The 25,595-nt window shown below is 43.4% G+C and overlaps 1 protein-coding gene across 1 annotated transcript in view; it reads right to left on the bottom strand.

The window, feature by feature from the left end:
- The window catches only part of MIPOL1 (mirror-image polydactyly 1), a 416,191-nt gene that overhangs the window by 210,520 nt on the left and 180,076 nt on the right, over positions 1–25,595 (bottom strand). The window contains exon 6 of the mRNA XM_075331008.1: positions 20,819–20,924. Coding sequence (XP_075187123.1) covers positions 20,819–20,924 — 106 coding nt within the window. The remainder of the gene's footprint in view (positions 1–20,818; positions 20,925–25,595) is intronic.

The raw sequence follows: 25,595 nt of genomic DNA, 5'->3' as shown, positions 1-25,595 counted from the left end.
AAACCCTTTTACTGACATTTTGATACTTCTCTCATTGAGATAATAAAAGAAAAAAAAATCCAATTATACTTAAATTTAAAATTTCACTGTATTTTTAAATTTAAAACAAATGTCTCCTCTAACTGCCACCGTTCAACTGATACTGGAACAGTTTTTCTTTTTCTTCTGTGCCCTTCCGTTCCAAAGTTATGCCCCTCTAAAGTAAAGCATAAAATGTTCTCTTCAAATAACTGGGCGTGTCTTACGGAACTTGTTTGCGAGCGTTTACGTATTCTCCTCTGACAGTGGCCAATCAAAACACGGAGAAGTTCTCTGGTACACGCCCAGTTGATTGAAGGGAAAATTTGCACCATTATTATCGGTGGGCATAACTTTGGAATAGAGGGTCACAGAAGAAAAAGAAAAACTGTTCCAGAATCAGTGGAACGACATGAATTAGAAGAGGCACTAAAAATACAGGGATTAAAAAAAGTTATTAAAATTAATGGGAGTAAAAGGGAAATAGTGCAGGCAATCCACTGTGAGATAGATGCAGTGACTAAAGGGCGCTTTACACGCAACGACATCGCTAACAAGATATCGTCTGGGTCAAGGAATTCGTGACACACATCTGGCGACGTTGTTGCGTGTGACACCTACGACCGACCACTAACGATCAGAAATACTCACCAAATCGTTGATCGTTGACACGTCGTTCATTTCCCAAATATCGTTGCTCGTGTAGGACGCAGGTTGTGCGTCGTTCCTGAGGCAGCACACATCGCTACGTGTGACACCCCTGGAACGACGAACAGCGTTCTTGCGTCCTCTGGCAACGAGGTGGGAGTGACGTGAATGCGGCTGCTCCCCGCCCCTCCGCTTCTATTGGTGTCCGCTGTGTGACACCGCACAAGAGGTTGTTTGCCGGCCACAGCAACATCGCTAGGAAGGTGAGTATGTGTGACGCGTCCCAGCGATATTGATCGCCACGGACAGCGACTTGTCCGTGACACATAAACGATGGGGGGCGGGTGCGATCACTAGCGATGTCGTTAGCGATGTCGCTACGTGTAAAGCAGCCTTAAGAACTTAAGTCAAAAGTCGATTCTATCTATTGTTTTATTTACCAATATTCCTTCAACTTTTGGCGTAATTATTTTACTTTTAATTTATATTATTTATGAAGACTGTTGTTTCATGTACCATTCTTGATCCAATGCCCACTAGAGAAGGATGTAACAAATTTATTCAGTGGGTTATTTAGTCATTTTCTTTTATGCAACAGGATTCAGCATTGTTCAAAAATTGGCGGTTTCAGCTGACGTTTATCTTTTGCGGTCAACTTTATACCCAGCGATCAGCTTAGCCCCATGGGACTCTTTCAAGGGTTTAATCCTTAAAAATATTACCTTTTTTTCAAATGGTCAGAAGATAGTTTTTGAGCAACTCACACTGGCGTCAGTGGTGGCACCCGCTACATTTTTACTGACTGCTGATATAGGTGATTCGGGTATGGGGAATGTGCAGGCCGCTCCATTTGCGATCCCCCAGTTTCCAGCAGCTATTCTCTATTATGAGCTCGATGAGCCGGAGCATTGTCAACCATGAAGATGAAATTACACCTGTGTTGTTCATGCAGAAGCACAATGACTGGACTAATGATGTTATTCCAGTAGTAGGGGCTTGTCACTGTCCCATTCACCTCATGTGGATTATGTTGGACCTCGAGGGCTGCAGGGGGGGGGTAATAAAGTGGTGAAAGAGGGTGGCTTTTTTGTCTTTTATTTCAAATAAAGGATTTTTTGGGTGTTTGCGCTTATTTAGTTTCACTTACGGATTAGTAATGGGTGGTGTCTCATAGAAGCCTGCCATGACTAAACTAGGACTTAATGGCAGTCATGGGCTGCCATTAATTCCTTATTACCCGATTGCCACTGCACTAGGGTAATCGGAATGAGTCAGGGAAAGTCCCAGGACTGTCGCATCTAATGGATGCGTCAATTCCGGGCAGCTGCTCGCTGATATTTTTAGGCCGGGGGGCTGCCAATAATGTGGGTCTCCCCAGCCTGAAAATACCAGCCCTCAGCTATGAGGCTTTATCTTGGCTGAGTATTAAACCGGCTGGGACCGCACGCTTTTCTTTTAATTTATTGTACTGTACAATATAGACCCACCCATCGGCAGCTGTGATTGGTTGCAGTCAGAAAGCTATCACTCAGCATGGGGGCGTGTCTGACTGCAACCAATCACAGACGGGGAAGCAGTGAATATGTATGAGCCTAATAAGTGGGTGCAGTGATTATGTAATGAGGCTAACGAGCGGGTTGGGAAGAAAGATGAGAGGCCGCGGGAGCAGTGTGACAGCCACGCCATGCTGGTGAACGGTGATTATGAAGCGCTTGGAGAGAGAGAGTGGCAGAGAGCGTGAGACAGAGAGAGAGAGAGGAAGGGTGGCAGAGAGAGCGAGACAGAGAGAAAGAGACAGAGCGAGAAATAAAACTAAACTATATACGTGTAATTGTACTGATCTGGAGAATCATACTGCCAGTTTTTTTGTTAAATTAACGTAAATTAAAGAAAAACTGAAAACACAATTGCAGAATTTCACTTTTTTTTCTATTTCGCCACACTTGGAATTTTTTCTCCTGTTTACCGTTACATCGTATGATAAAATGGATGGTGTCATTCAAAAGTACAGCTCGTGCCGCAAAAAGCAACCCTCAGGCGGCTATATCAACTGCAAAAATGAAAACATTATGGGTCTCGGAAGAAGGGGAGGAAAAGAAGGAGAGGGCAAAAATGAAAAATTGCCTGGTCCTTAAGGGGTTAAGTTCACCTGCAAAGGTTAGAGGGCATTTTAGGATCACCTTGAAATTTCCCCAGAAAGCCGAATACCCCTAACTTTTTTGTGGGTAGTGTATATGCGGATCTTATACCATATTCTGGCCATGTACACTGCTACAGCGCATAATAGGAAAACTAAATGTAAGGGAAGAAGATAAACACCACCGATGGAGGCTCTGATCGCAAATGGCATAAGAGGACGAGGGAAGGTGGCATTAACAGTATAATATACTGTTTCCCGATACGTATGTTCCGTCCTTAAAGCGCACCGCTCTCTTAATTTCATTAGTATGGGAGAAATGATTTGGGCACCTTAGTCTGTATTTTCTTTTTTAATTACAAGAGAAACAGGTTTTATCTTTTCTTTCCGATCGTTGTAAGATTGGCTTTGTAGAGAAGGTTAATAAGAAATGTGTCTGCAAAAGTCAAACAGAATTAAACGCTCTAAACTGATTAATATTCCAAAGCGCTTCTTCTGTGCCTCATAATCTTCATTCCTCATCCTTATGGGGTTAATCCTACACAGAATCCCGAGTGGTAGGGAGAGGAATAAGGAATGCAATAGAGAAAGGAGAAAAACGAAGGAATGAACAAAAGAAAGAAATTAATAGTAAGACCAGGAATAATATATATATAATATTGGCATATAATATATATATGGTATATAATATTGGTATATAATATATATATGGTATATAATATTGGTATATAATATATATATATATATGGTATATAATATTGGTATATAATATATATATGGTATATAATATTGGTATATAATATATATATATGGTATATAATATTGGTATATAATATATATATATATATGGTATATAATATTGGTATATAATATATATATGGTATATAATATTGGTATATAATATATATATGGTATATAATATTGGTATATAATATATATACATGGTATATAATATTGGTATATATATATATATATATATATATACATACATATACACATATATATATATACACTCTACCAACACACACACACAAAAACACAGATTATATGACCCGCCCCAGGGTCATGGGGTACTCGGTTCCGGGTGTTGGTTAATGGGATTATGTAACGGGGGCCTGTGCACGGTTCCGTGGCCCTGGTGGTCGCTGAAAGTCAATAAATAATAAAAATAAAAAAAAAAATAATAAAGAAAATAAATAAATAAATAAATAAAAGTATTTTGTGACGCCACCTACGGTTCCAGTATGGTTACTGGGGCTGCAGGTCAGACCTCTGGGGTGATGGTTAGGCAGCCAGTTGTTTACGCTTCCCGTAGGTGAAGCGGGGTCCCCAGGGCAGTTTTAGTAGTACACAGATATGGCGGTTTTTCTTCACAGCCTTTTCAACTGTCACTTTAGTGCAGCAGCCTATGGCTCCTCAGATGAAGAAATAAAGTGCGTCACACCAATTCATTAACTCTGACCAGATTTTACTTGCAGGTGTTATTAAAAATGGGTTCAGTTTCTGATGTTACAGTTTTTGGGTGATCTGGGAACAGTTCAGGATCTCTGCACCAGGTCAGTTGTGAGGCCTCCCTGCTGCGCTGTGTTTCTCCTTGGTACTAGGCTGCCTGTAGCTATACCTTGTCCCTCTCTCACTGTCTTCACCTGTATGGCAGGCGGCGGGAGCTTCTCTAAGGGGCACTGCTGTACTCAATGCGGTCCCTAAGCTCTGTGTAGCGGCTTTGCCTTCAGGTGCTGCTGCGGCCAGGAGATCTGCAGTCTCCCTGGCCCCCGGTCTTTATCGCTGGGCAGATTAGATCCCTCACAATCTCGGACGCCGGTGTCCGATAATCAGCGCTGTTCCTTGGGGATGAACCGGTCTGGCTCCACCTCCCCGGTCTCTCCTCTTTTTGCCTCACTCTTGATCCCTCAGGCGGTCACACAGTTACTTGTGCGGCTAAGCACTGCCCTCTCTATTTTGATGTCTTCCCTCACTCTCTGCTCGCACAGTCTCCTTTTCTCCAACTGTCAACTGTCTCTCTGACTCCGCCTCCAAACCTGGCTTTAAAGGGGACCTCACCTGAACTCGACTTGTAGAGCTCCCCCTCCAGGCTTGGAGTGGAAATGTTGTATGTGGGATTACCTGATCTGGAGATCCTTCCCTGCCCAGGTACCGGTATATTTGTGGCAACTGAACAATGGGGTGCCACATATACACATATATGCACATTATATGCACAGCAGAATTACCCCTGGAGGTGGAGACGCTGGAGTTTAAAAGAATAATTAAAAAAAAAAATGCGTGGGCTCCCGCTGTATTTTGATCGCCAGTCAGGTAAAACCAGGCAGCTAGCTGGGGGCTGGGATTCTCTGCAGCAGCCCCTGGAAATGGCGCATTGTTTCTTAGTGCCAATTCCAGGTGCTTTACCCGGCTCATCCAGCAGCCCTGATGGCTGTGGCACGTTGGGTAACAAAGGGGTTAATACCAGCTTTGTATTCTCAGCTGGTACGAAGCTTGAAATTTATGGTGTCACACCAAATTAAACATAGCCACTATGAATTTCTAGTAAACAGTAAAAAGCTAAACACAAAACACATGGAAATGTTTTTTTATTAGAAATAAAACAGAAAAAAAAAAAACAAACAATTTAGAGACCCCACCTTTATTATAAAAAAAATCCTTTGTCCGATGTAGTCCACAGGGACAGCAATGTCAGCTCTGCTTCATCACTCTGTACAGATAAACGTCTATACAGAGCGAGAAGCAGGCTGACAGTGACAGTCAAAGTTCAATCCATGGCTAAGCCATGGACTCGGGTGAACCCTGACGTCACCGCGAACACAGCCGAAAACAGTCGAAGACTGCCGAGTGACAGTGCATACAACCGGAACCCGGAAGCAGAAGGGGCTGGGAGACAGCGGCTGAGGACGCGTTGCGGGAGTGGTAAGTATAATGACAATGTTTATTATTAACTATCTTCTTTACTTTACAGACTTCCCCCCCCCCCCCCGCCCCATCCCATAACTGTTAAGTCCAATTCCGGGGTTCGGACATAAGTTCACATTATCTCAGAACCCGAACTCGAACTTTACAAAAAGTCTCCCGAACACGAACATTGGTGGGTTAGCCCATCACTATTCAGTAGTTTGGAAATTCTTCTGTAACCAATTCCATCAGTATGTTTTGCAACAAAAAGGTTGCAAAGGTCTTAAGACAGCTCACTGGTTTTACCCACCATGACTTGTTTCTTGTGTTGCACCTTGGTAATGAGATTTTTATATGCCATCAGTTGAACCAGATAATATTTTTAAGTGAGTGTCACAATTGTTTCAAATTACTGGTGTCATGAATTTCCATGGCTTTTTGCACCTCTCATTGTGTTCAATACTTTTTCGCGGTAGGATTTCTCATTAATACACAAAACTTAATTTCTGGACATCTATGGTCTGATTTCTTTGCCTGTGTGGATTGGATGGATTGGTACCAAGATCTGGTGAGGATGTCATCTCAATACCACCTTTAAAAATAGATTTACAGAGAAAATTGGTGACGTGTTCAACACTTACTTCACACGCTGTATATACACACACATCCATACTACCTTGCGGGTCGCAATGTGACCCCATTCCCTTAAGGGCACTTTACACGCTGCAACGTCGCTAGCAATGTCGCTAGCGATTGCACCCGTCCACGTCATTTGTGCGTCACGGGCAAATTGCTGGTCGTGGCGAACAATATCGCTAGGATGCGTCAAACGGACTTACCTTCCTAGCGACGTTGCTGTGGGTGACGAACAACCTCTGTTTAAAGGGGGCGGTGCGTGCGGCGTCACAGCGACGTCAATCAGCGGGCCACCAAAGAAGCAGAGGGGTGGAGAGCAGCCGCATCAGTAAATAGAAAATATAGCCCTGCACCATTGTGTTTTACCTTGCGGGGGTCAAACAATAAGGTGGAATATGGGCTGGGCACCAATCACTCACGGCAGGGGAGTGCTCGTCCGACAGGAGACGTCCAGAGAATGTTCATATCCTGGAAGCCAGTGAAAACTTCTTTTATTTCAAGTGGTGTAACATAAAAGGCAGGGAAGGAGCTGGGTGCAGGTTCCTCGCAAGGACGACGGCCGTTTCGCGTATGTGTATGCTTTGACTGGTCCACGTGCCCAGCTCCTTCCCTGCCTTTTATGTTGCACCGCTTGAAATAAAAAAAGTTTTCACCGGCTTCCACGATTGTGCGGTCCCTTTCTTCATCTTATATGAACATTCTCCGGAGAGCAGCCGCATTCACGTCACTCCCACCTAGTTGCCGGAGAACGCAGGAACACTGTTGTTCATCGTTCCTGGGGTGTCACATGTAGCGATGTGTGCTGCCTCAGGAATGACGAGCAACTTGCGTCCAGCACCAGCAATGATATTTGGGAAAGGAACGACGTGTCAACGATCAACGATTTGTCGAGTATTTCTGATAGTTAGCGGTCGCTCGTACATGTCACACGCAACGACGTCGCTAACGAGGCCGGATGTGCTTCACGAATTCCGTGACCCCAACGACATCTCGTTAGCGATGTCGTTGCGTGTAACGGGGCCTTAACACAAGGCTGCAATTTAGCAGTGGCATACAGAGATCTACGGGTAACGTTGCCCTGTAGCCGTATTGAGACTTTCCAGAGATATTCGCATGCATGCATTGCCACCTATTCTCTGCTGGATAGGATCACAATATATTGCTAACGTGTTATAGGTACCTGTCCCTACTCTCACAATAATCCGGTCTTAGATCGCTGTTGTAGGAGGTTTTACTAATCTGACCGCTAAATAAATGACGTAGCACTGTTCCTTAAAAAAAAAGGTTCTTCAATAGCAGCATTATGCACCACAGTACTGTGTTTAAAGGCTACTTTACACGCTGCGATATCGGTCCTGATATCGCTAGCGTGGGTACCCGCCCTATCTGTTGTGCGACACGGGCAAATCGCTGCCCGTGCCGCACAACATCGCCCATACCAGTCACACATACTTACCTGCCCGGCGACGTCGCTGTGACCGGCGAACCGCCTCCTTTTTAAGGGGGCGGTCCGTGCGGCATCACAGCAACGTCACTGAGCGGCCGCCCAATAGCAGCGGAGGGGCGGAGATGAGTGGCCGGAACATCCCGCCCACCTCCTTCCTTCCTCATAGCGGCCGGGAGGCAGGTAAGGAGAGGTTCCTCGTTCCTGCGGTGTCACACGGAGCGATGTGTGCTGCCGCAGGAGCGACAAACTACATTGTTACTGCTGCAGTAACGATAATCGAGAATGGACCCCCATGTCACCGATGAGCGATTTTGCACGTTTTTGCAACGATGCAAAATCGCTCATCGGTGTCACACGCAGCAACATCGCTAATGCGGCCGGATGTGCGTCACAAATTCCGTGACCCCAACGACTCCGCATTAGCGATGTCGCAGCGTGTAAAGCCCCCTTTAGTGTATGCAAACACTAACACGCCACAGCTGCTCCATTTTTTTAATTTTAAGAATGAAGGGGGCTTCCTATCAATGGCATAAAATTCCATGTAACCTTTAGAAAAGAGGTTTTGCAGCAGCCGAGATGTGTAATATAAGGAATGGAACTCACCTTGCGATTAATAACTATGATATTAGAAATACGGGTGCTATAACTTTTAGTAATGCTTTTCTATGGTTAACATTAGTCGCTACATTATAGCATATATCAAGCTACTTTAAAAAAAAATAAAAAGTAAATAAAACAAACGTGTCTACATTCACACAGTATATATTTAGTTGAGGCGGACATTTATTTTGCTCAAAATCCAACTTTGTAGCCAGCAATATCCATAAAGACAAATAGAAGAGTGCCACCTTGTGGACAAATATTCATGCATAATTTAAAATTGCACATATATACCTTGTATATTGCGATTGTACACATATCTATCTAACTAGATCTCCAGTATAGTGTGGAAATTTACTATATGTGTCTATATTGTATACTAGTATTACAAATCTTTGGTGTGTCAAAAGACGTTCTATGAAATAGGAAATAAGAACCGCTTGCGTCGGTGGGCCCCACGCCTCCTCCGGCAGCTTGGCAGGGCATATAAGGAAGTTGGCTTCATAGAATCACAAAACTGTGAGCCTATTTCACAACAATTTTCCCGTAGTCACACTTATCTGCTAGTAATGGGACCGATTAATCATTAGATTAATGTTACATGCTTGTGGTTAGTGCATTAAGCTAAAAATAACGTAATAATGTAATTAATAAGAGAGGCAGATAGAAGAAAAGAATGGAAAACTTGGCTGGTCAGGTAAGTAGCTAATGGACATTGTGGATGTGGTTCACCACTAAGAATGCCATGGATGGGTGCACCACTAGTCACTTCAATGGATTGAGTGCACCACTAGGAACTCCACAGATCGGGTGCACCACTAGGCACTCGACAGATGGGGTACACCACTAGACACTTCACAGATGGGGCGCACCACTAGGCACTCGACAGATGGGGCGCACCACTAGGCACTCCACAGATGGGGTGCAACACTAGGCACTCCACAGATGGGGCGCAACACTAGGCACTCTACAAATGGGGTGCAACACTAGGCACTTCACAGATGGGGCGCAACACTAGGCACTCCACAGATGTGGCGCAACACTAGGCACTTCACGGATCGAGTGCACCACTAGGAACTCCACAGATCGGCTGCACCACTAGGCACTCAACAGATGGGGTGCACCACTAGACACTCCACAGATGGGGCGCACCACTAGGCACTCTACAGATGGGGCGCACCACTAGGCACTCTACAGATGGGCCGCACTACTAGGCACTCTACAGATGGGGCGCACCACTAGGAACTCTACAGATGGGGTGCACCACAAGGAAATCCACAGATGGGGTGCACCGCTAGGCACTCCATGGAAGGGGTGCACTGCTAGGCATTCCACGAATGGGGTCCACCACTAGGAACTCCACAGATGGGTGCAACACTAGGAACTCCACAGACAGGGTCCACCACTAGGAACTCCACAGAAGGGTGCAACACTAGGAACTCCATAGACGAGGTGCACCACTAGGCACTTCACTGATGGGGTGCATCACTTGGAACTTCACAGATGGGATGTACCACTAGGCACTTCACGGATGGGATGCACCACTAGGCATTCAACGGATGGGGTGCACCACTAGGAATTCTATGGATGGGGTGCACCACTAGGAATTCTATGGATGGGGTGCACCACTAGGAATTCTATGGTTAGGGTGCACCACTAGGAAATCCACGGATAGGGTGCACCACTAGGAACTCCACGGATAGGGTTTACCACTAGGAACTCCACGGATGGGATGCAATAATAGAAACCCCACAGATGGGATGTAACAATACAAACCCCAATTTTTTTAGCTAAGTGCCAATAAAAAGGTTAAAAAAATGGCAATAATGGGGTTAAAGTAAAATTTTTATTATGTATTTACAGAGTTGTGCTGCGTTAAATCAGTGCCAGTACTGAAGGCAATGATTCTATTGACACAGGTTGGGACAGTCTGTTAGAGATGCCTTGGGCATCCACGGATCAACGTATTATTTGCATTTCAATCTCCTTCTGTTCATGATGAACAGACTTGAAAGGCCATCATGTCCCATATAACCCAGATATACTGGTCATAAATCTTATTTAACATTAGGCACCCTTTATTTATACAGTGGCATGCAAAAGTTTGGGCACCCCTGGTCAAAATTACTGTTATTGTGAACAGTTGAGCAAGTTGAAGATGAAATGAAATCTAAAAGGCATAAAGATAAAGACAATATTCCCTTTGTATTCTAGGCAAAAAATAAAAATTAAACCTTTTACATTTAAAATTACAAAAAGGAAAATGAGCAGATTCAAAAGTTTGGGCACCCTTGGAGATTTGTGTGCTCAGATAACTTTGACCAAGGCTTCAGGACTTCTATAGCCTGTTAGGGTTATGGCTTCTTCACTATCATCATATATGAAACACCAGGTGATGCAGATTTCACAGCTTTATAGAAACCCACCCTCCTCTAACCTAGTGCCAAAAAACAGCAGCAATGGGTTCTTCTAAGCAGCTGCCTAGCACTCTGAAAATTAAAATGGTGGAGGCCCACAAAGCAGGAGAAGAATATAAGAAGATAGAAAACTGTTTTCAAGTTGCCCTTTCCTCAGCTCTAAATGTAACTAAGAAATGGCAGTTACCAGGAACAGTGGAGGTCAAGATAAGGTCTGAAAGACCAAGCAAAACTTCTGTGAGAGCTGGTTGAAGAATTGCTAGAGGCAAATCAGAGCCCCTGTTTGACTGCAAAAGACCTTCAAGAAGATTTAGCAAACTCTTGAGATGTGGTAGATTGTTCTACTGTTCAGAGACATCTGCACAAATATGGCCTTCGTGGAAGAGTCATCAGAAGAAAACCTCTCCTGCGTACTCATGATAAAATTTAGCATCAAAAGTCTGCAAAAGAACATCTAACCAATCCGAATGCATTTTGTAAAATGTCCTGTGGACGGATGAGGGTAAAATAGAACTGTTTCGAGAGGGAAGAATGGATTAAAATAAATTTCAACAAATTCTTGATGCAAACTTAACACCATCTGTAAAAAAGCTGAAGTTGAAAAGAGGAGAAAAGAGGATGGCTTCTACAAATGGATAATGTCATAAACACACTTCAAAATCCACAAATAGACGACCTCAAAAGGCGCTAACTGAAGGTTTTATAATGGTCCTCACAGTCACCTGATCTGAACATCACTGAAAATCTGTGGCTACACTTCAAAAGAGCAGAGCGTACAAGACGAGCCAGGAATCTCACAGAATGGGAAGACGAGCCAGGAATCTCACAGAACGGGAAGACGAGCCAGGAATCTCACAGAACGGGAAGACGAGCCAGGCATCTCGCAGAACGGGAAGACGAGCCAGGCATCTCGCAGAACGGGAAGACGAGCCAGGCATCTCGCAGAACGGGAAGACGAGCCAGGCATCTCGCAGAACGGGAAGACGAGCCAGGCATCTCGCAGAACGGGAAGACGAGCCAGGCATCTTGCAGAACGGGAAGACGAGCCAGGAATCTCGCAGAACAGGAAGACATCTCCAAGGAATAATGGATGAAAATGCCTCAAACAATAATTGAAAGACACTTGACTGCTACAAAAAGCATTTACAAGCTGTGATACTTGCTAAAAGGGGTGCTAATAGGTACTAACTATGCAGGGTGCCCAAACCTTTGCATAGGCCCATTTTCATATTTTGTTAATTTAAAAATGTAAACGATAAAAAAAAAAAATAATTTTGCCTCAATAGAAAAAGAATGTGACATCTTTAACTTTGTGCTTTTTAGAGATCATTTCATTTTCAACTTGCTTAACTGTTCACAATAACAGTAATTTTGACCAGGGGCGCCCACACTTTTGCATGCCACTGTACCCTGGTGTATAGGCAAAAACTATTACGTGGGCAAAGAAATGATCCATGGTGAATGAAAGAACATCTAATTGACTTGACATAAGAGTTGAACCACTCTCTAAAAAGTGATAAAATTAGATATCCTAGAAAGTCAAGGGTTTTCCAGAAACAAAAAAAATATATAAAAAGGAGGAATCAAATAACAAAATAACTAGTGATCGGCGATCCCGAAATGTAATGTTCGGTGCTCCTACCGAACACATCGGGATCGTGTACACTATCATTATCACGAGCTTTCCTGGGAAGCTCATGTTACAAATCGGGTCCAGCTCAGGTTCAGGGGCTGTAAAAACAAAAGCACATTATTAAAGAACATTATGATCATACTTACAGGTCCCGAAACGCGTCATGCAGACTGTCTTCTGGCCGCTTCTGCTTCTGTGTCCAATCATTGTTGTGCCCCACGGTAAGCACCACTGACTAAAGGACCTTCCATGACATCATAGCCATGTGACCAGTCTGGTGTGAATGTTGTACAGACATTGGCTTACAAACTGGTCACATGACTATGACGTCATTGAAGGTCCTGTTAACTGAGCTTTGACTGTCACTGCACGAGTGTCGCATTGGCATCACCCGGTACACCTGCACACTCTCCTGAAAGGAGCGGTCGGCTGTATGTATTTCCATGCAGCTGAGGCACTCATGTCTGGAGATCTTAGTGCTCCGTGGTATTTTTGATTCTCAGCGCAGATAAAGCGGACGGCTACGGGCTGCCACCTTCATCTGCCTGGCGTTACCTTGGCGGGCAATCAAAATACAGTCAGGTAAAAACAGGCAGCTGGGGGCTGGGATTCTCCAGAGCCCGCAGCCGCCCCTGGAAATGGTGTATTGTTTCTTAGCGCCATTTCCAAGCACTTTACCTGGCTCGTCTACCAGCCCTGATGGTGGTGGCACGCTGGGTAATAAAGGGGTTAATACCAGCTTTGTATTCTCAGATGGTACTAAGCCCGAAATTCATGGTGTCACGCCAAATTAGACATGGCCACCATGAATGTCTAATAAACAATAAAAAAAAACAAAAAAAAAAACAAACACAAACATTTTTTTATTAGAGATAAAACAAAAACATTTTTAGAGACTCCATCTTTATTATAAAAAAATCCATAGTCCGACATAGACCACAGATAGAGCATTGTCAGCTCTGCTTCATCACTCTGTGCAGACAAACGTCTTTACAGAGTGAGAAACAGGCTAACAGTGACAGTCAAAGTTCAATCCATGGCTAAGCCATGGACTCGGGTGAACTCTGAAATCACCGCGAACACGGCCGAAAACAACCGAAGACTGCCGAGTGACTAGCAGTGCAGTGAATACCACTGGAAGTTAATGATCGGACCCGGAAGCAAAAGCGGCCGGGAGACAGCGGCTGAGCAGGTCAGCAGGACGTGTCGCGGGAGCGGTAAGTATAATGACAATGGGGAAAGCTGAGGAGGAAAAAGGCAGGGCACTACTCTATATAGTCAGGATCAGTTCACAACCAAGCATGTCACTGCTGTACATTCTGCCGGTAATGCGTTTAACTGGTTTTTTGCCAGGATAATCACAACTCCGTGGTGCTCATATACAAAGTCCACAAAAGTTCAAGGCATAAAAGGTAAGAAAAAATATGAGCACTCACCGGTTATTTGCTGTGTGGTAAAACCTTTTATTCAGGCATCGGAGTTACATGCTGTGCAGGGAGGGGAGAGGGAAGGAACAGGCAGCACATGTAGACGACGATCGTTTCGCACACGAAAGCACCGCAGGTGTGCGAAATGATCGTTGTCTACACGTGCTGCCTGTTCCTTCCCTCTCCCCTCCCTGCACAGCATGTAATTCCGATGCCTGAATAAAAGGTTTTTCCACACAGCAAATAACCGGTGAGTGCTCATGTTTTTTCTTACCTTTTATGCCAAGTATAATGACAATGTTTATTATTAACTATCTTCTTTATTTTACAGACCCCCCCCCCCCACCCCATCCCATAACTGTAAAGTCAAAGTTCGGGGTTTGGACGCAAGTTTGCGTTATCTCAGAACTCGAACTTTACAAAAAGTGTGGTAATGAGATTTTTTTATGCCATCAGTTGAACCAGATGATATTTTTAACTGAGTGGCAGAATTGCTTTCAAATTACTGACAGAGAGGTGCAAAAAGCCATGAAAAGTCATGACACCAGCTGAAATCTGTATGTTCAATACTACGGATATCAGCCGCTATGGCCTGACGCTCTCCGAACAGGAGTGCCTCAGCTGCATGGAAATACATGCAGCTGACCGCTCCTGTCAGGAGAGTGTGCGGCCGCACCGGTTTATACCGACGCAACACTCGCACAGTGACAGTCAAAGTTCAGTTAACAGGACCTTCGATGATGTCATAGCCATGTGACCAGTCTGTAAGCCAATGTCTGTACAACAGTCACACCAGACTGGTCACATGGCTATGACGTCACGGAAGGTCCTATAACCCGGGGGCACAACAATGATCGGACTCGGAAGCAGAAGTGGCCGGAAGACGGAGTCAGCAGGACGCATCGTGGGACCTGTAAGTGTAATGACAATGTTTATTATTAACTATATTCTTTATTTTACAGCCCCCCCGCCCCATCCCATAACTGTAAAGCCTGAGTTCAGTGTTTGGACGCAAGTTCGCGTTATCACAATCCCGATCTTTACAAAACGTTCGGGAGCTTCCGATCCCGAACATCGGGGGGATCGCACATCACTAAAAATAACCTATTTTCCTCAAATTACTTACTGCTCAGGTGCCTCATGCCGGTGGTTTAGTGATATAGGCGGCTACACACGTGACTGCTGCAGACAATCACTGGCCAAAGGAATGTACCACACCAGAGCACTAAGGCCAGTGATTAACTGCAGTGGTATGTGCATGTACAGCATTGTTGCAGCTAAGTAAACAGAGAATGTCAAGAAGGGATTGATGAGGAGACTAACGGGACTGTCTTTTCTATTATTTGCTCTATTTAACTTGGTTTTTTTTTTTGACTCTTTATTGCTAAAAGTTTTTAAAAATTTCATGCAAATGGATAAGACTAAAATTTACATAATCATATAGAAAAATTGTTGATTTTCATCCAGAACCCCCCCCCCCACCAATTTTTATAAATTTGGCACTCGTTATTCTACATCAGAAGTTAGAGGGGTTGTCCACTACTAGGACAACCCCTTATGATTCCACCTCTCCCCCAGGTAAAATAATAAAGCCTATTCTCACCTCCCGTACAGATACTGTGGCTCCGGGGCTCACGTGGAGTTATGAAATCACACGAGCCCTGCGTCCAATCAGGGCCGGTTTCTTTCTTCCTGCCATCAGATCAAACAAGCAATCAACAGGAAGTGAGCAGCAGCCGCAGCGCTCACTTCCTGTTGATTAACTCGTTTGGTCCAAAGGCAGGGGGAAATAAGTCGGCGCTGATTGGGTTGGCTTATGTGACATCACGACCCAACGTGAGCCCCGGGAGTGTGAACTGCGATACCACTGGAAAGGCACCAATACAGGAGTTGAGTATAAGCTTTATTATTTAACCTGGGGGAAATGTGGAATCAGAAAGGGTTGTCTTAGTAGTGGAGGTTAGTGTGGGAGGTGAGTATAGGCTTTATTATCTTACCTGGGGGAAATGTGGAATCAGAAGTGGCTGTCGTAGTAGCGGAGGTTAGTGCGGGAGGTGAGTATAGGCTTTATTATTTTACCTGGGGGAAATGTGGAGTCAGAAGGGGTTGTCCTAGTAGTGGAGGTTAGTGCGGGAGGTGAGTATAAGCTTTATTATTTTACCTGGGGGAAATGTGGAATCAGAAGGGGTTGTCCTAGTAGTGGAGGTTAGTGCGGGAGGTGGGTATAAGCTTTATTATTTTACCTGGGGGAAATGTGGAATCAGAAGTGGTTGTCGTAGTAGTGGACGTTAGTGCGGGAGGTGAGTATAGGCTTTATTATTTTACCTGGGGGAATGTGGAGTCAGAAGGGGTTGTCCTAGTAGTTGAGGTTAGTACGGGAGGTGAGTATAGGCTTTATTATTTTACCTGGGGAAAATGTGGAATCAGAAGGGGTTGTCCTAGTAGTGGAGGTTAGTACGGGAGGTGAGTATAAGCTTTATTATTTTACCTGGGGGAAATGTGGAATCAGAAGGGGTTGTCCTAGTAGTGGAGGTTAGTACGGGAGGTGAGTATAGGCTTTATTATTTTACCTGGGGGAAATGTGGAATCAGAAGGGGTTGTCCTAGTAGTGGAGGTTAGTGCGGGAGGTGAGTATAGGCTTTATTATTTTACCTGGGGGAAATGTGGAATCAGAAGGGGTTGTCCTAGTAGTGGAGGTTAGTGCGGGAGGTGAGTATAAGCTTTATTATTTTACCTGGGGGAAATGTGGAATCAGAAGGGGTTGTCCTAGTAGTGGAGGTTAGTGCGGGAGGTGGGTATAAGCTTTATTATTTTACCTGGGGGAAATGTGGAATCAGAAGGGGTTGTCCTAGTAGTGGAGGTTAGTGCTGGAAGTGAGTATAGGCTTTATTATTTTACATGGGGGAAATGTGGAATCAGAAGGGGTTATCCTAGTAGTGGAGGTTAGTGCGGGAGATGAGTATAAGCTTTATTATTTTACCTGGGGGAAATGTGGAGTCAGAAGGGGTTGTCCTAGTAGTGGAGGTTAGTGCGGGAGGTGAGTATAAGCTTTATTATTTTACCTGGGGCAAATGTGGAATCAGAAGGGGTTGTCCTAGTAGTGGAGGTTAGTGCGGGAGGTGAGTATAAGCTTTATTATTTTACCTGGGGGAAATGTGGAATCAGAAGGGGTTGTCCTAGTAGTGGAGGTTAGTGCGGGAGATGAGTATAAGCTTTATTATTTTACCTGGGGGAAATGTGGAATCAGAAGGGGTTGTCCTAGTAGTGGAGGTTAGTGTGGGAGGTGAGTATAAGCTTTATTATTTTACCTGGGGGAAATGTGAAGTCAGAAGGGGTTGTCCTAGTAGTGGAGGTTAGTGCGGGAGGTGAGTATAGGCGTTATTATTTTACCTGGGGGAAATGTGGAATCAGAAGGGGTTGTCCTAGTAGTGGAGGTTAGTGCGGGAGGTGAGTATAAGCTTTATTATTTTACCTGGGGGAAATGTGGAATCAGAAGGGGTTGTCCTAGTAGTGGAGGTTAGTGCGGGAGATGAGTATAAGCTTTATTATTTTACCTGGGGGAAATGTGGAATCAGAAGGGGTTGTCCTAGTAGTGGAGGTTAGTGTGGGAGGTGAGTATAAGCTTTATTATTTTACCTGGGGGAAATGTGAAGTCAGAAGGGGTTGTCCTAGTAGTGGAGGTTAGTGCGGGAGGTGAGTATAGGCGTTATTATTTTACCTGGGGGAAATGTGGAATCAGAAGGGGTTGTCCTAGTAGTGGAGGTTAGTGCGGGAGGTGAGTATAAGCTTTATTATTTTACCTGGGGTAAATGTGGAATCAGGAGGGGTTGTCCTAGTAGTGGACAACCCCTTTAGTACAATTTCCAACACCAAATACAGTTTCCAACCTTAATAATGAAAACATATCTGTAAAAATTAGATGCCACATGGTTGGTCCGTTTTTTTGCACACCTATAAAACTTGAATAGGTAAGTCTCATCCAAAACAGTGAAATCCTAAGTACAATTTTTTCACCACCGTGTAAAAAAAGAAAAATAGACATCTTAACAACCCTATTGAATAACACCGGTCCGAGCACTGTCCGAGTGATGTCAGCTTTTTCCATGAACAGAATTTGGACCGAAAGTATGGTGGTGTAGATGAAGACTAACTGGTAAAAAACAGGGAACAAAGATACAATTTAACCGAAAAACACCTGAAAATATAAACAACTTCAGTACAATAACTGATTAGTTTTTGGTTTGAGATGGAAATCACCTAAAGAATGTTGTGTGTTTGGATTTCTGGAAGTGCGCTATCTTATGGGCCGGCATGTAAGAATTCACGTCTGAAGAGATGTCCTTCACGAACTCCCAGAATATACTCTATTGTATCACTGCATAAGCCAACACGAGCACAGGCCTGCACTTGTCTTCATGTCGTCCTGTCTACACTGATGGGATGGAAGGAAAATGATCTCATTTTTGCAGCCGTCCCTTCCACAGAAACTCTAGGAGCTCCGGCAGACGGCTCATCAGTCCGCGCCTTTCAGGAAGATCTAATCCGCGGATTCAAATACTAGAATCATCAGGACTGAACACACCGGACCTTTATGGCATTCCACGCAGAATTTGGATTGCGGCTCAATACTAGTGCTGTCTACATAAAAGCTGATGTTATACAAGGAAAATGCTTATCGATAGGAAAAAGGGATGTGATGAGAACAGAGGTGGTAAACTGCATCCCCGTGATATAGGCCAAATCCTCCACGTGTGACCTTAGCCTACGGTACTGTGCACCCAGCCTTCCAAGCGGCACCATGGTGGTGCAGCACAATGGTCCACCGGTACTGTGTGTCCCACTGTATTGTCCCTTTCTACTGTACCTTGTGTGTTTTTTGCTGCAATTTTTTTTCTGTACCAAAAACCAGAGTTTTTTTTTTACTTGATTTTTTTCCATTCAATTGAATGTGCGGGAAAAAAATAACAAACTTTGCAAAAAAATAACAAATGACCAGTAGGTAAAACTAAAAAAAAAACAAAACAATAAACTCATGGAAAAAAAATTGCACCGTTTTTTTCTGCACAAAAAAAGCCAAGCGTACACATACCCTTTAGGAAACTTTTGTACCCCCAGGGGTAATAGCTATCCAAGCACCATGTTACTTTTTTTTCTAATACAAAAAAAAATTTCAGAAGCCTTCATATGGAATAGGAAGAATATGGAGGTACAGTGTATAGTCTTTGAAGGCTCAAGAAACAATATGGAGCAAGAATGCAGAAAACGGCAACAAATGATCAAGACTTTTGAAAAGTATTTATTATTATAATAAAAGGTTCGGTCTTCCTTAATTTTCCATAGCTGAATCATCATACAAGAGAATTTTCTTCTTTTTTCTAGGATTTTTTTTTTCTTTAAATTCAGCTGGTGAAGCCGACATTCTCCATGTGTATAATATATACACTTTCTTGTATTATTTTTTTTATTACTATTATTTTGTTATTTTGTTTTCTGCTTATAATTTGCAAACACTTTTTTTTTTTACTGCATCACATATATATATATATATATATATATATAATATATATATATATATATATACACACACACACACACACACACACACACACACACACACACATACAGTACAGACCAAAAGTTTGGACACACCTTCTCATTCAAAGAGTTTTCTTTATTTTCATGACTCTGAAAACTGTAGATTCACATTGAAGGCATCAAAACTATGAATTCACACATGTGGAATGAAATACTTAAAAAAGTGTGAAACAACTGAAAATATGTCTTATAATCTAGGTTCTTCAAAGTAGCCACCTTTTGCTTTGATTACTGCTTTGCACACTCTTGGTATTCTCTTGAGCTTCAAGAGGTAGTCACCGGAAATGGTCAGCCCTGTCAGGTTTAATATGTGGGATCTCTTGCCTGACTGAAGGTGTGTCCAAACTTTTGGTCTGTACTGTATGTATGTTATATTATATATATATATATATATATATATAACATATAGATATAAATATATAAAACATATATATGTAAAAAAACATATATCATATAGATATATATATATATAAAAAAACATATATCATATAGATATATATATATATAAAAAAAAAATATTATATATATATATATATATATATATATATATATATATATATATATATATATATATATATATATATATATATATATATACACACATACATATATAATTCCGAAGCTCATGACAGGTAAGGTGCAGAAATCATGCGATGACAGACTACGCGTTTCGGCGGTATAAAACCACCTTCGTCACGGTCCCAAATAATAAATAAAAATATATATTAAAAAAATAATTATATATATAAATATATTTATTATTTTATATATATATTTTTATTATATATTTATAGGTGTGAAGTTTCCAGAAATTCTGAATGATATGGTTTAGCACGATTTGGACAGCATGTAATCATCCATAATCTTATAATTTGTACCTAATTCTACAATCCCAGGACCTGGCCTTCTATGTTAATTCTATACTTTATAATGTCGATATAAAGCAGCCGTCCAATGTCGTAATGAAAAGGCAGCGCATGGTGACAATGTGACACGTATGAACCACGGAGCATGATCTGGGCGCTTATTTCTTCCCACTCCCCTCCTTTCTCCGGCTCTATTTGTTCAAGACCTTCCAACTAAACAAACAAGCTCTTTGTGATTGGATTGACATGGTGCTAACAAGACGCTTAATGCCCAAATCAGCCTGAATGCAGGTAGAGTTCTCACTAATACCAATACCAGGATCTTACACACACAGCCATACAAGCACTTCCAAACCGCCAACAGAAAGTCCAGGAAAAAAAATAATAATTCCTTTCCCCTCCCTGAGCAAATATTACCTTGTCTTAAGTGAGCCACGTCACTTGTGCAGCGCGCGTTCCCTCCACGTCAGGCTGCAGCCGGTCTTACCTGCAGACTTGTCGGCGATCTTGGCCGCTGTGGCTTGCTCCAGCAGCTGCGCGTCCACCTTCAGCGTCTCCAGGTCCCGCTCGCTGCTCATCAGAGCTTCTCGCAGCTGAGAAGAAACCGGGAAACCCAGTAATCAATGGATGAGAATAAGAACAGGCTCCACAACCTGTTTTCCCTTGTTTGCACACCCATCGCCACACATTTTTGCAGCAGAAAACAATATTGTATTTATTTTATAATGTAAATGTTTAGAATTTAGAAGAAGCCTCCAAGGCTGCACTAGCACGTCTTAAGTAATGTAATAGCGGGACCGGAGAGACTTACAGGAGGTGCACGGCCTGAAAAATTCTGTAAATATCACAACCTGAGTTAAAGGGGTCGGTGGTTTACAAAATCTATTTTCAGTTTGGGAATACAGAGTGAAAAAGTTGTACACTGGTTTTAAAGGGAACCGGTCACCACTTTTTTGGCCTATTAACTGCGGCCACCACCACCGGGCTCTTATATACAGCATTCTAACATGTTGTATATAAGAGCCCAGGCCGGGGGTATAACATAAAGAACCCTTTATAATACTTACCTAACGGTTGCGCGGTTGGCCATATGAGTGTCTCCGTTGTCCGGTGCCGGCGCCTCCTCTTTCGACCATCTTCGTCCTCCTTCTGACTCCTGTGTGCATGACGCGTCCTACGTTATACACACTCGCTGGTCCTGCGCAGGCGCACTACAATACTTTGATCTGCCCTGCTCAGGACCTGAATGCCGGCGAGGGTGGAAGACGTCGGACCCGTCATGCACCGCGGCTAGAGATGAAGGAAGACGAAGATGGCCGAAAGAGGCGGCGCCGGCACCGGAGAACGGAGACGCCCATATGGCCAACCGAGCGACCGTTAGGTAAGTGTTATAAAGTGTTTTTTATGTTATACCCCCAGCCTGGGCTGTTATATACAGCATGTTAGAATGCTGTATATAAGAGCCCGGTGATGGTGGCCGCAGCTTATAGGCCAAAAAACTGGTGACAGGTTCCCTTTAAAGAGCTCGTCTCTCTTCGGATTGTTCCTCTCCTGGAGGTAAAAAACTCACCAAATACTCAAAGTGTGAACAAGGCCTAAAAGCAACAATTTCCCATAGAAAGAACAGACACTCACACACTGCTCCATCACCCAAAACCTGAGAATGTTGTAGGCCTCAGAAAATGGCGACACGAGCAGAAATTTTTTCTTTTTATTTTTTTTTTACGAATCTCCCCCCAAATTTTTCACCACTTAAATAAAAATAATTCTTAGGCCTTGTGTCCACGTTGTTTTTCATGCTTTTTTTCCTTGCTTCCTTAAAAAGAAAGGAAAAAGCCTCCCAGCAAAGTCTATGAGAATCCTAACTTGCTGTGCACACGTTGCTTCTTTTTTCCATGCAGTTTTTGTTGTGAAGCAGCATGTTGTTTGTGTTTTTTCCTATTTTTTCATCAATGGACTTCAATTGAGTCAGTGAAAAACGCAGAAAAAAGCGCATGTATAGTACCCACGTTGCTTTTTTTGTGCGTTTTGATGTGCTTTTTTGATGTCACTAGGGTTCTGAATCCCTGCAGCAATTTTCTCATCTTACGCGGTTTACTGTGGGACCTTACTGCAGGGAACTCCGGTGATGTCATAAGGTGAATAGAGTTCATGCTGGTGGATCACTGGGGCTTCCTGCAGATCCGCCAGCTTGAACTCTGTTCACCTTGTGACGTCACCAGGGTTCCCTGCACCTAGACCACACAGCCAGTGTCAGCAGCCATTTCCTCATCTTGCGGTCTTTACCACGGGACCTTGCTGCAGGGAACTCCGGTGACGTAGGTGCCCTGGTCTGTGAGGCGATCCGTACTCCAGTAACCTGGGGTCGTCATTGTGATGACCGAGGGGTACCATGACAGCGATTGGGTCCCTGTGATCACATTACAGGGACCCAATCGCCAGGGAAAGGTAAGCGATTCCTTTCCCTTCCTCCTGAATGCTGCGATCACACCGATCGCAGCATTTAGGGAATTAAATTGCTAGGAGCGGCATCGGCACTGCTACTGGCTGCAAAACCAGCTGGAGTTTAGCTGGAGACCTGGCGGCAATCATGGGAGTACAGCGCAGGAACCCCCACGAGCACCATGACTACAAAACGCACACAGAAAGCATGGAAAAACGTGCAAACGCAATAAAAAATGCATGTTTTTTTCAGCTGCTTTTTTGCTGCCAAAACATGCATTTTTATGTACAGATTTTCTGCACATAAAAATGCAATGTGGGCACATAACCTTAAAGCTATGCATGTTTTGGATCTTCATCATGCTACTGACTAGGGATGAACGAAGCCGAACTGTAAAGTTCGGGGTTCGTACCAGACACCTAGAGTCCTGGTCTCGAATTAGAACATGGAATTCTCACGTCCATGTCGGAGTTCAGAGTTTGGATGATGAATAAAGCTTGTTGAAAGAAAGAATGCAGCGCAGCCAATGGACAAGCTTTCAGCATGGGGAAGATGCCTGCATGCAGCTGGGAACAAAATTAAAAAAAAAAAAAAAAAAAAAAAAAGATGTGAGTTCCCCCCCCCTTTTTTTTTTTCTTTTTTTTATAACCTTTGCAGGTAAAGCAGACGGCTGCGGGCTGCAGTCCTCAGCTATAGCTTTGGTGGTTATCAAAAATAGATGGGACCCCAAGCATTTTTTTTTTAATTATTTAGTTAAATGATTTAAAAGAAATTGTGTGGGGTCCCCCCTATTATTGCTAACCAGCCAATGTAAAGCAGACCGCTGTAGGGCTGGTATTATCAGGCTAAGAAGGTTCATGGTTAATTGTCCCTACCCTGACGCAGTGGCAATCAGAGAAATATTTTTGGGGTTGATGTCACATGTGAATTGACAGATAAATAATTTTAAAAACCGGTGTAGGATCCCCTATCTTTTTGATAACAAGCCAAAATAAAGAAGACAGCTGAGGGGTGTTATCAGACTGGGAAGGTCCATGGTTAATTGTCCCTTCCCTGGAGCAGTGACAAGAGTAATATTTTTGGGGTTGAGGTCACCTGTGAATTGACAGATAAATAATTAAAAAAAAGGTGTAGGATCCCCTCTCTTTTTGATAACCAGCCAAGGTAAAGCTGACAGCTGAGGGCTGCAGTCTGGAGCTGTCTGCTTAACCTGCACTAGTTATCAAAAATAGGGGGACCCCAAGTCATTTTTTCTTTTAATTATTCCCAATCCACATTTGTTTGCAGGGTAATTGTCCTGCTCTTACCCCCATTTTGCTTCCTTTAGTAGCCCCCTAACCCATATTACGACCATTTTACAGCATCAAAGTTCAGGTCCCCATTGACTTATATGGTGTTTGGGTTGTGGGGTCAAGTCTGCGTACTGAACCGAACTTTTAACTAAACTTCGGTCGACCCTGAATGATTACAGCTGCACTCATCCTTAGTCTTCACCTAAAGAATCATAATTAAGGTCATTTTTACAGCATAATTAATGCCGTAAAAAAAAAAAAAAAATTCTGGATTTTGTTTCCTTCTTCCAGTTTCTCCACAATGCTCCAGTACAGTGCATGATAAAATGAATGATGTCATTAAAAGTACAAACTCATTCCACAGTAAATGAGCCTTTATTCAGCTATATAAGCTATATAAACAGAAAAAAAATAAAAAATGTAAGCCTCTTGGAAAAAAGGGCGGAAAAGACTGAAATCCACCTCCGTCTGCCTTCCGTTTCTGAATGACAGGTCACTGATCCATCACTGACCTGCCTCCCATTTTAAACATTGCGCCAGCGCCTACATTAGGTTTCGTTCATGACGTACCCGCGATCACATCCACAAATCATTGATTCGAGGTCTCAAAGTTTTCTAAAGTGCTGTGGAATATGATGGCGCTATAGAAATAAAAATTATTATTATCCTAAGCCGCTGTGCTGTGCTACACACAGTGGGCTGCGCATGCGCAGCTTGACAACGCTAATTGATGATTTTGGATGTGACCGCGCAAGTGCTACTGATGGTGCCGACATCTTCTGCAGCACTTTACAAAACTTTGCCAATGAAAGCAACAGATTGAGAACTTGAATCAATGACTTGTGGATGTGATCGCGCATGCTCCGCCGCCGAATGTAGGCGCCAGCGAGATATTAAAAATAGGCAGGTTAGTGACAGATCAGTGACCTGTTATTGAAAAACAGGAAACAGGAGGCAGAGAGAGGGGCTAGAGCCCCAAGATAAGACCCTGCCAAAAGTCCCGACCGATGCATGACTATATCATTACAATAAAACATCAAAACAATACATTAGGCTGCTTTCACACTACGTTTTTTTTAACATGCGTCATGAACGTTTTTTTGCTGTAAAAGCGGATCCTGCTTTTACAGCAAAAAAAACGCATGCAAACGCATGTGTTATTTTGCAGGATGCTTTCACTTTAAGTTTATGGGCAGGCATTGGAGTCATGTGATCGGGAGTCAGTGGAACTGAACGTGATAGACTGGGAGCCAGCTTCTGACAGCTGCGGAGGCTCGTAACCAAGGTGAACATCGGGTAACTTGCTTGGATACCCGATATTTACCTTGGTTACGAGCATCCGCAGCTGCAAGGAGCCGGGCTGCCTGCTCCCTGCACATGTAACCAATGTAAACATCGGGTAACTAAGAGAAGCGCTTTGCTTGGTTACCCGATATTTATCTTGGTTATGAGTGTCCGCAGCTCTCAGGCAGGGGAGAGAGGGAGGGGGAGAGAGAGGCAGAGAGGGAGAGGGAGAGAGAGGCAGAGAG

This window comes from Anomaloglossus baeobatrachus, chromosome 12 (genome assembly GCF_048569485.1).
Source record: "Anomaloglossus baeobatrachus isolate aAnoBae1 chromosome 12, aAnoBae1.hap1, whole genome shotgun sequence".
Classification (NCBI taxonomy): Eukaryota; Metazoa; Chordata; class Amphibia; order Anura; family Aromobatidae; genus Anomaloglossus; species Anomaloglossus baeobatrachus.
This window is presented reverse-complemented; position numbering and strand designations above follow the sequence as displayed.